Source organism: Xiphophorus maculatus, chromosome 16 (genome assembly GCF_002775205.1).
Source record: "Xiphophorus maculatus strain JP 163 A chromosome 16, X_maculatus-5.0-male, whole genome shotgun sequence".
In the NCBI taxonomy this organism is placed as follows: Eukaryota; Metazoa; Chordata; class Actinopteri; order Cyprinodontiformes; family Poeciliidae; genus Xiphophorus; species Xiphophorus maculatus.
The window spans coordinates 23,938,896-23,951,199 of NC_036458.1; the positions used below are offsets into that span (position 1 = coordinate 23,938,896).

At 41.8% G+C, this 12,304-nt stretch overlaps 1 protein-coding gene across 4 annotated transcripts in view; it reads right to left on the minus strand.

The window, feature by feature from the left end:
- LOC102228866 (neuronal-specific septin-3) overlaps positions 1-12,304 on the minus strand; it is a 49,972-nt gene that overhangs the window by 12,464 nt on the left and 25,204 nt on the right. For 2 of the 4 annotated variants that reach the window (XM_023349400.1, XM_023349402.1), the window contains one exon: positions 1,818-2,213. In XM_023349400.1, the coding sequence (XP_023205168.1) occupies positions 1,818-2,213 (396 nt within the window). Of the gene's footprint in view, positions 1-1,817; positions 2,214-6,441; positions 6,601-8,525; positions 8,689-12,304 lie in introns of those variants that run through there. The other 2 variants (XM_023349401.1, XM_023349403.1) reach the window with 2 other exon arrangements.

Here is a 12,304-nt window from a genome sequence, read left to right on the forward strand (position 1 = left end):
CCGTTCAGCCTCCGCTCTGATAAAACCCATCTTTACACACGGCCTTGGGTGCACATTTATAGAATTACATGAAGAGAAAAAATAAAATAAAACGCTCCTGCAGCAGAACAGAGACACCAAGATACCAAATCACGGTTTAATCACAGCCCTAAGTAGTAGTAGTAGATTTACCAACACTGAGTTCACCAGACAAATTAAAAAAAAAACAAAGTATGCATGTGTGTCAGGAAAAGTTGCATAAAACCACAGGTAGCCTGAATGTGAGCCATGACTGAAAAGAATAACTTGTGCACACTTGGTTAAGTTTCAGTTAAACAGCAGAGGAAGTGTAGATCATCTATACTTTGTGTAGAGCAGGAAAGTGCAAATCGGGCCAGCAGCTTTCTAAACCACTTCCTCACAGAGTCACACTTCCTCTTTCTATATGAAAAGTGAAATAATCTGTCAACAAGTAAAAGGCACAGCAGCACATAGCAAAACATGCACATTCAAATAAATATAAACAGTAGGTCTTACTATACATAATTCCATCTTTACCAGATATTCCTATTTTGTTTATATAAATTCCAGAAATTATGACCAGATCTCTGTAAATTTGTCATAGCATCCCCTTCTGCTGTATCTTATTTTTTCTTACGGTACCACGAATCACATCTCTTTAATCCAACTATCGAAAGCAGGAGCTTTGTTAGACCACTGGAGTATTTAATGAGGCAAACCCTGTTGCTTTAGTTTGTGTTTCAATGACTTTAACTTCTGGAGGGAAAATCCCAAACACATGGAGGGAAGGTATTAATGTTCTCCCACATGTGTGTGTGAAATGACCTTGAAGAAGTTTTCCCAAAATGTGTCCAACAGTTGATGACTTCAGAAGATATCCGTTAAACGTTTCCATATTTACACATACTACAAATGCAAACATCCAGAAGGGTTTTCACATTTCTTTTAGAAATCAGAATCTAAAAGTTGAGGCATGCTTTTGCATTCAGCTCCTCCAAGAAGGGACGTCTGTCCCAACCAGCCCTGGACATCCACAAACTGAAGTGTGGTTCATCCATAAACAGTTCTGTAGAGGAGCTTAATGGACATCCTAAAATCTACATCAGTGCAGCTTAGCCTCTCATTTTGAAGCTCTGGTTGATCTGTTCTCTTTCAGTAGCAAAATTCTCACACTGCAAAACCACCAAGTATTTTTGGTCCAGTTTCTATTGCAAATACTTTAGTACACTTGAAATAAGACAAGACGTAAGTACAAGTAACTTCTCAGCAGGATGTGGGAGCTTGTTTTAGGTCAATAGTTAATTAATATTGATTTAAAAAGGTACTAGTTCCACTGACAGATTAGGAACAAGACCTTTTCCCATATTTGACCAAAGATGCTTGGTAAGATTTTGTGTTTTTGCAGTGTAGCAGCAGTTTCCTGCAGGTGAGGCCATTTTGATGCCAAGTGATGACTGGCAGCACACTTTCTTTTTAGATATCTGTTGCCAACACATAAAGAGCAACACTTCAAACACTCTGTCTCTCTGTTATAGCAACCGGCTGGCTAAATATACTGACAGAGTGATTTCAGCTGCACTGGTTTACTACTTCACCTGCACTGATGATGTTATGTTATCGTTTTTGTCTTGATATAATCAGTAGTGCAAAGTCTCCAAAACACAACATTTAAATCGTGTTTCAGTCGTAATGAGCATATTTCTCATTGTAAGGACTGACATCATTTATTGGTCAAGACTTTGATATCACTAGTCCTAGTTCTAACTTTTATTCTCTTTGATATGAATATGAGTGGCTTTATGTTTGTTTCAACTCACCAACCACCATAATGTTGAACTCAAATCCAGTCTTCATGGTCTTGCGCCTCATTTGGTCCAGAACCGCCTCGATGCCCACGTAACCAAACAGGTCGGTGCCTCGGATGAAGCCGGTCTGGAAGCCGGAGGCAGACTGGCGAAGCTCCAGCCGCACCTCGGCCTCCAGCTCTGACTCTTTCTTGGTCTCTTCGATTCCCATTCCCTTCTCCTTCCCGATCTCCTCTGGCTCTGCATGCTCCTCCTCATGCTGACCCTTTTCTGACCTGGAGGTCTGGATGTTTTGGCGTTCGTGGTTCTTGCCTTCATCCACTTGCTCGTCTCCCATGATGACACTCTCCTTATCCCCTCTCTCCTCCATCAGGCTCGGCGGGGCTGTCAGCAACTTTCTTGCAGGTTCTGAGGACATGGAACACAGAACGTGGATTGGATTTTCTGATGCAATTAACTCAAGAACAAGATTGCCCATATGAAGGAGAAATAAGAAAAATGGTGTGTGGTGACAGAATTGTTGAGGCTGCTTTATGAGGCAGGATTTCAGAATATCTACATGCGGAGCTGTAGACACAACTTTGGTGTGACCTTCTAGATTCTATAATAGATCTGCCAATCGATTATCAAAACTAATTAGAAACCAATGTGACTTGATAGAGCAGGCAGACATGTTGAAGTCATGGGTAAATATATGATATGCAAGAAAAATTCAAAAGCCCATGAACGTCTGGCATTGAGTAGTTTTCCATCCATCCATAATCAGGTCAAAAGGGTAACAGGTCCAAGGAGGAAACAAAGACACCCCCAGCCTAATTCTGAGTGTTCCTACATTGTTCTCAGGTCAGACAGAATATTTAGTTCCTCCAGCAAGATCTGGGTCTGAAATCCTAAAGGGAAGTGGTCAGGAGGCATGCTGACCGCATCAACTGAATCCTTTCGGCTCCACTTCAAGATAACCCAAGATGGTGGAGCTGCTCACCCTCATCTGTCCCATCAGATCAGAGCAACACCACATTGCTGGAGACAAAGTCTCAATTCATCTGTACATCTATCCTACTATCAACAAGACACCAAGAAACTGAAACTGCTCCACTTGAAGAGTTCAACCCACAACCCTGATGAAGCAGTCCATCTCAGTGCACACTGAGATTCTGTCCCACGAACACAACAACAGTTCTACTGGGGAACAACATGACTTTGTCCTGAGAATGAATTTACAACTCTTACCGTTGGCATACATGGATTGGATAGCCTTTAAAAGCCATTCTGACTGTCAGTTGCTAGGTGTGGTTGACCCTGTAGCTAGGTTTGGTTGACCCTGTTGCTAGGTGTGGTTGACCCTGTAGCTAGGTTTGGTTGACCCTGTTGCTAGGTGTGGTTGACCCTGTAGCTAGGTTTGGTTGATCCTGTAGCTAGGTTTGGTTGACCCTGTTGCCAGGTGTGGTCGACCCCGTCGCTAGGTGTGACGCTGTCTTTTAGGGACTGTGACTGGTTGATACACAGAACCAAATAAACACACAAAAAAAACAAATCCTCCCCAAGTAATCCGTTGATAAAAATCAAATAATTGCTTATAAACTGGATTCAAGAATGTGATTTGTGATGATGAAACTATGCAAAATTGAATTTACTGCCACACAGCATCAACATGTTATTTTGCCCTATTTAAATTCTCACTCTTTGCCACGTCTTTTTACCATGCTGTCATATTTTATATGTCATATTTTCCAAACCGTTACTCAAGTAAATGTGATGTAATAGTAAAAGTTACACACAGTCCTTACAATTATCTATTAGTGATCATGTTGGTTTACACTGTGTTCCAAATTATTATGCAAGTGATATTTTCTCAGATTTTCTTAAAAGGTCATTGCAAATGATGGTCAGTATAATTTCCAAGTCATGAACTATTACAGTATAAATCAAATTTTACTGAACAAAGCTCCCCATGAGAACAGTATTTTTTTTCAAAAATAAAAAACTCAAAATGCAAAATGTTCCAAATTATTATGCACAGCAGATTTTCTAAACATTTTATGGATTATAAAAAACTGCAAACGGTCATTCTTTGAATGTGCGGCATTAAGTGATCACATGTACTAAAATCAGAAACTATTTCAATCAAAAACATCTTAACAGACAGAGTTACATGTTAACATAGAACCTTCTTTGATATCACAGCTCAATTCTAGATCCATTGTGGAAAGTTTCTGCTTGATTTTCTTTGCAGGATGTCAGAAAACTTTCCCAGAGCTGCTGTTTGATATGAACTGCATTCAGATCTTCTGCTGGAGGAAACTCCAAAGGTTCTCAATAGGGTTGAGGTCAGAGGTCAGAGGAGGATGGTGACCAAACCATGAGTTTCTGCCCTTTTATGCCCATAGCAGCCAATGACACAGTGGTATTCCTTGCAGCATGAGATGGTGCATTGTCATGACGAAGATGATTTTGCTACTGAAGGTACGGCTCTTCCTTTTGAACCATGAAAGAAAGTGATCAGTCAGAAAGTCCATGTACTTTGCTGAGGTCATTTTCACACCATCAGGGTCTCTGAAGGGGCCGACCAGCTCTCTCTCTCTCTCTCTTCTCTCTCTCCTCTCTCTCTCTCTCTCTCTCTCTCTCTCTATCTCTCTCTCTCTCTCTCTCTCTCTCTCTCTCTCTCTCTCTCTCTCTCTCTCTCTCTCTCTCTCTCTCTCTCTCTCTCTCTCTCTCTCTCTCTCTCTCTCTCTCTCTCTCTCTCTCTCTCTCTCTCTCTCTCTCTCTCTCTCTCTCTCTCTCTCTCTCTGATTTCAGCCCAAAAAATGACTCCACCACCTTCTTTTTGACGTCAATTTAATAGCACAACAAAAAATGTTATCTTTATGACACTTGAATCCAATTTGCATAATAATTTGGAACATGGTGTAGTATTTGAACACAGAACATGGAGATAAAAACACTAGCACATGGCTAACAGCTCTCAGCACCATTAGCATACGGTGTAAACCGTTTACACCATTTACAGTAAACGTCACAAAGAAGGAAAGTTTAAAGAGCCAGTTCTTTTCTAATCTCCTGTAACTATGAAAATGTAGAAAATAACAAGGCAGCATGCTTATGTTGCAATTTTAAATTGGTTTATAATTTTCAGGTATAAAAATAATTCTTGTAAATTGACTTTAAAATGAGAAATAGACGACACCCATCCCACACACACACAAACTATTTCTTTGAGGCAGTTTCAGGAATTTGTGTCAGTGTTCTGAGTCAGGGTGTTTTTAAATAGTTCTCTTTCTCATCTCCAGAGGAGATTTTGTTCTAATGACAGCTCTCCAGAAAATCCAAAACGGTTTTAAAGTTCTAAAAAAGGCCAGATTTATGGCTCCAGTAGCCAAGTTTACGTTTAATTGGACAATGACACACACACAGGTAAAGAGCAGCTATAATTAGCCTCCCCAGGCTTAGAGTGTGTTCACTCACACAGCAGCATGCTGCCTCGCAGGACTTAGCTGAATGAAGCCTATCGCCTCCGGCCTGCGTGTGACTGCATGTATCAGTCTGTGCTGTAAGAGGATTGGACGGTGCCGACAACCCCTCGCCCCCCACACTTCCTGCCTTTAAGCTCCCGCTGTATGTTCCTGCAAATACACCAACAAAGTCATGTAGCATGACTGGCACGTGTGTGTGTACTGTGACTCAACAAGATGCGAAAAGCAGCTGTTGCTTTGGCCCACATGCACAAATGCTGCGCGGTGGAGCACAGAGGCCGCTGACCGGTGTCAGTCCGCATGATTTAATCAACTATAAATATCCAAGCGCACACAGAACAGAACTAATCCTGCTGAGTCCAAACAGACCGACCCACTCAGACAATGATGCGGCTTTACCCAGGAACGATTTGAGAGGAAAAAGGATTCATTCTGATCCTCAAACATCTCGCTGCTAATCGACGACTGGGACAGAGGTCGCTGGTTCAATAGGAATGATGACTTCAGAGTTATGTGCATTAGAAAAATACAGCAAATATGTTTACATACAGGGTGCAAAAACACAAAAGCTTACCAAGTACTTTGGTCTAGTTTCTAGTGGAATATCTTATTCAATTTTAAATTAGAAAAAAAATCACTCAGAAGTTTATAAGACATTTTTTCTGTGTTATAAGTGAAATAATTTGCCAGTGATGATGTTTTTAAACTAAAAGGTTTCAGTGCCTCATTTTCCAACATCAATATAAAAGAAAGAGGCATTGCTGCTGCCGTGTGTATTGTTAATGCTTCTTATAGCTCATCTTCTTGATTTAAATTATCTTATAACAGTCAAATAAAGGGCACTAGCACCAAAAAAATATTGGTATTGGTAATCGGCCAAATGAGTTTTAGAATATCGGATATCGACCAAAAATCCAATATTATGCATCCTTACTAATTTCCTTTGACTTTACACAGCTGACTTCACGTAGCGTCATCACTAGTCATCGGTGAAAATCTGATTTTTTTTTTTTCACCCTCACTGACCGACTGTTGAACTGTTAATTCATTTCTAAGTCCTGTAGTACAGCTGGACATTAGCAGGTGAAGATGCACTGCAGGACTTTTGCTAGCTGTGGAGAGCTTGTATTCTATGTGCAATGCAAATTCCCACTTGTGTTACTGACTGTGCAGACATCTCTCCTTTTCCTTGACCTCCAAAAATGTTGAAGCACGCTCAGACAGAGCGTACATCCTCCAGGTGAATCAGTTTGACTGATTCAAGCATCCTCAGTGCATTGAGTCAGAAGCCAGTCTGGTGTCAGGGGGAACATCACTATCTGTCCCTGAAGAACAGAGATGAATGGCAATCAGCTGCTTCTCACACACATATATGACTGAATACTATGAAAACTATGACAGTCTACACAGAAGCTGGAAAAATAAGATTCATTCAACTACAGTACAAACTCCTCTTTATAGATCACTCTGACTTTTCACATCAAACAAGGTGAAGTGTTTTCAGATCATGAGGATGAAGTTGCAGAACCAAAGGGGTGTGGCCTGCAACTGCAGCATATCAACTCAACACCAGGCGCTGAGCTCTGCATTGACATCTTTATACACGCAGATTGTTTCAGTATCATTTATTTCTCTGCCACTTAGTGCCATTTTATAGCACAGTCAAGTACCTTCCGTTGTTATAAAAATGCTGTATGTCACATGATTTAATGGAAATTTGACTTTGCAATTAGACCCCATTGAAATTGTGTCTCTTCCTCTTTAAGAAGCTCCTGCTCTTTCTACAACAATGCTTCTCATTATGCCGTTTACAACCGTTCTTAGGAGCACTCCACTGAGAAGTCGTTCCTGTGAAGAGCTCAGTAGATGCGCCGGTGCACCAGGTGTTTGCTAATTGCTGCTGCTAGTCTGGAGGAGCTGAGTGGCAGAGGCCTGGTGGAGGGACGCTCTGTGAGACAGGAGCTCCGCTGGAGCTCTGAGGAGGAGCTTGTGGAAAGAGCTCTGTGACTGCAAGTGTTTAGGCATCCCCGAATGGTTGGCAGGGGAAATTAAAAGATTTCTCAAACAAGCATGAAAGACTCAATTCAACAGTCCAGTTTTGTTTTTGATGAGAGAAAAACATTATAACATGATGTAAAGCTCAAAAAAGTACATTTTACATAATACTGCCCCTTTAAATAGGAGCAAAGTTGTTGCATAGCATCTTCAATATGTCAATATTTTTCTCTGATCAAATGGACACTTGAGGACGATACGATGTGGTCATCAGCAGACGTTCTGCTGCCTCTGCTTTGGATGATGTCATACTGGCTCTGTAATCCAGGATTTCCCATCAGCCCATAGAGGTTACAGTCAGGAACCTACTGAGGGGGAGCAGGGGCGTCATTTTGACGGAATGACTTTGACCTCCCATTCCGAGTCCATACGTCTCAGCAGAGCGTGAGGCGCAGTGAACACATTAACAGGACCCTCTGAAAGGGGCTGCGATCGACTACAAACAAATGTGCTCATGCAACTCCACGGAGTAAAATATAAACACAGGAGAGATCACTCAGAGTTATTTTGGTTTGAGCATAGTAAGAGTTAATGAGCCCAATCAGAGATCACACCCAAAATAAATGGAGGTACGGTGTGATAAACTCTTTAGAATAAAGGATCAAATTAAATTGTTATAATGGGCACGTTGTAATTATTTTCCTAAAGAAAGCAAGTTTCTTTAGGAAAAGTGAAATGTTTGCTGTTAAAATAATTTTTACTATTCCCCAAAAATTTCTATATTGTAAAAGTCATATTTGATTGTACCTTAAAAACAGAAATAGTTTCCTCAGAGAGGTGCAGTCTACCAGCTCTAGGTCTACTACGGTCCACTACAACCGTACCGGATCAGTGCGGGCATTTAGGAACCAATGAAGAGTTTCAGTGTGTTGTTAAGGATTCTAGGATTATTTTAAATATGTTTTAAAAAGAAGCGAAGCTTCAATAAAAATAGAGCACACGAGTTTCGCTAATAACCATGGACTTTAAGGAAACAGCTCCGGCTCTGAGGACCTGTTGCAGTCAACAGTTAGAGACAAACGGAGCGAAGGCCTTCCTTTCCCCCAGCCCCCATCCTGAGAGCCAGAGTGGACCAGTCCCATCTGCTTCCATTGTTAGGCCACAACACTAAGCATGGAATATCAGGGACTCCCCTTCGAAATCCACGAGGGCAGAAACAAAACCAAAACAGCCAAAGGAGAACAACAATTCCTACCTTTTTTCCGACAAACGGCAGCAGAGGGAATCCCCAGTTGGCAACGGAAGGCCTCTAAACGCAACCTCCCAAACTCGTTCTGGCAAAGTTTGTTTTTGGTAACTGAGGAACTCTTTTTTTTTTTTTTCCTCCCTTCTGCCTCCCTTTGGTTCTCCCTGCTGTCAGGAGCAGAGTGAAGAAAGGTTGAGAGACAGAGAGGGAGAGAGGAGGGAGGGGGTGCAGTTGGACTGCAGCCCCAGGATCTATTCAAATGTAAATGCCCCAAGGAGCTTGTACTAATCCCTGAGAGGAGCAGGACTACGCCCTCCTCCCCCATCAGGATCACTTACCCAGCAGTGACTGAGCTGTCAGCCAGAGAGGCATGGATGCTGCAATCACCACTGATAACAGCTCCAAGTCTCTCTGACGTCACCCAGTTAAATCAAGTCAACAGCTGCTGGGTTTTTCAAATTGCTTTACAGTTAAACTGTAAAGCAATTTGAGGTGCATCTTTTAAATATTGCTGCATAGAAAATCTGCATTACAGGCCATTATTCAGTCCAGAGAAGGAAGTGGTGTTCTCTAAGTACCAGTACAGAGAAACCCTTTCAGGATATAGCAATGTTTTTTGGTTTTTTTGTGACAGTTGTGTCCTACAGTGACAGATTTTGCATCACCTATTTCAACAAGTTGTGATCAAGGTTGCTATTATTTTAAGTTTTTTTTTTTTTAAATGGTCTTACAAAAAAGTTTATTGATTTTGTGCTTAAAATGCTGCCAAACTGGTGGTTTGACCTTTTCTGTTTTGCCTACAGATTTCACTCCATGCTGTTGTTTTTTAATTTAGAAGCAGCTATGAGGCACCGTGGAGAAACCTGAAACCGCTGCTGCACAATTTACTGAACAGGCTGTTGCTAGGGTAACCACAGAGCGACTGAGTTGGTTGATGCCACTCACCTTGCTCGGCTGGCCGCGAGAGGTTGAGCAGCTGAAGTCTTTCCTCTGCATACATCTCCCAGAATGCTCTGCAGCTCTGGATCAGAGCTCATTGAATATTCTATATATTAAATATTGAATATTCTATCAGATGTATTATCTATTGATATTGATCAAGTGCCTATTCTGATTTGTTGTCCAGCCCTAAGTTAGATGTTTTTGTTTTTTATTTGCATGTAGGAAGAACAAAGTCATGATTCCAGGTTTGAGCTGTCGTTCTGAAAGATCTGCACTCGTAGCCGTAGGTAACTGCAGTTCTAAACACGGCCTAAGAACTCACCGTTAGTCCCCTTAGCTCCACTTCCTGCAGTGAGTTTAGTTTCAACAGTGTCTGCATGCGGTCCACATCCACTGTGTCAGACAAGTAGCACAGTGAACTCTGAACTAGATTCTGCATGGCTAAAAGTATGGTCAGACCTCGTGGCAAATGTGGAGAAAACATTGCTTTGGTTTGACAAATCGACAAACACAGTGGTTATGTGGTTTCTATTGTCAGGTTGGGGTCTCTTTAATCCTACAGCATACAGGGTCACACAAAGTTTTTCATACCCGATGAATTACTCCACGGTTTTTAAAGAACACCACTATATTTCATTCAGATTCCATCCACCTGTCCCATATGCCAGCTTATAGCAGCACCATTGAGGGACGGAAGCTTATCTCCAGTGGTCAATGGGTGAGAGGCGGGGTCCACCCTGGACAGGTCGCCACTCCATCACAGGGAAACACAGAGACACACAGGACAAGTGATGGACACACACTCATAGCTAAGGGCTAATTTAGAGAGACTGAATAAGCCAACAGTCAGGTTTTCAGACCCTGAGAGGAAGCCGGAGTACCTGGAGAGAACCTTGGACAGAACATCTCAGCTCAGCCAGGTCGAGAATTGAACTCAAGACATTCATGCTGCAAGGCAAAGTGCAAGGGGTAGTACAAGACTGTCAAGTTAAATGGAAATTAACTCGGTTTTCACAATTTTCTGGCATAAAGGAATCCATTACGGTATGGGTCACTGCAGGTCAGCACGCCATATTCAGGAGAGCTTTTCCACAGTTCTCTGTGTCTTCAGCTGGACTCCCACTGGACAGGCGTGTTTAAACACAAACACCTAGCATAGCATCATGCTAGAGCAGCGACAAACAATCGATATACGCTACCACATCTTGTGCTTTGTCGTAAGCAGTGATGTTTTTCTGTACCTAGTCAAAGGACGCCAATACCTCTGCCCTAATTGTATCGTACTTTTGGCTTATCGACCTCCAGCTGAAGGGGGCGCAGTAAGGGTTGTATGGCACGGTTTTACAATGGAAACAGACAAAATATCAAACCGATCTGACGCTCAGTGGAAACGAAGCATTAGTGGTTCAGTCCTATTCTTGCTGTTTGCCATTTATAAGATACTGCAAACATTTGGTAGGAGGTGGCCTGTTCTTTATGTCCAACATGCACAGCATAAGACTTAACACTACACACTGACCTCATGCTATAAAAATACTGTCTTCATGAGCAGAAGAATTTGGTCAGTGTTGATGGGAAGGTGGATGGAGTTCATTCTGGAAGAAGACCTGTTGGAAGCTGAAAAAGTATTTCCTTATTGGGTCAGAAATATTGGGTATTTCCTTTTTGGGGACGCTAAATGTAAGACTCTACATTTAAAGTCTTAGAAGGTCTCTCAGCAGGACAAGTCTGACATACAGTAAACTTATCACAATTTGGTGAAACACATGATGACTGCAGACCTGTGTTTTTCCACTGAATGACTCTTTTAATGTCTTTCAAATCCACTGAAACGTCCAATTGACTCATATTTCCACCTATGCTCATGCACCAGGACATAAAAAAGCAATCTGGTCTTTATCTGGTTCTAAAATTATTTACCAGTAACCTCTAGAGTACTAGAATATGTAATAAATGACATAACCTCGCACCGACACTATTTATAAAACAAAGAAGAAGCCCAGACAGAGAGAGGCTGTGTGTAAAAAGTTCCCCGTTGTTAATTCCCTCAGCTTTCAGACAGGAAGTATCATCCAGGTGCTTCAAATCAAGTTCACCTCATTAACAGTTACAGTTCTGCGGTGGGCTGCTCTGGAGCGCGCCATGACACAACGCCGCGCCGGAAAAACATCAGCAGTGATCGCAGAGAAGCAACTGTTGCTGCCATTGATCTAGTCATCATTCCACACAGCAGCCTGGACATCCAATAGGTTCAGCCCAACGTCAGAGCGTGAAGCTCAGAAACCAGGAAGCTGTGAGTTGCATCTGACCAAAGCATGAGATTTCTGAAAAGACATCCTTTAAACGCAACGAATCTAAAGAAGAGATGTTTTACCAAAACACATTGAAAACCCCACAGAGTACACCAGCACACACACCATGCGGGAGGACTCTGTGCCCCAAAGTACTCTAGAGTCCAACATGAGGCCATCTGCTAACGATCAGGACAGGGTGAAGTCTTTTGCTTTATAAATATTGCACAGATTGATATTTGCAGTGTAAGGAGACGATAGGCACCCATTTCCGCTGTGTAAACCATGACAACATGAAGATGATTTGGATTCAAATATCATTTTTACAAGAAGAGACGATCCAATATTTTTCATAGCCGTCTCCTCAGGAACATGGAGTCCACACTACTCCGCTTGACTTTACTTCCACTGTTTTAGTTTGGTTTAGTTTGCACTAAAACTGGAACTGATCCTTTTAAACCGATCTTTACCAAACTATAAAGTCTTTTTTTAATGCAGCCTCGAGTATACAAAACCACACACTGCAGATTACGGGGTATCTATCAGACAAAAACA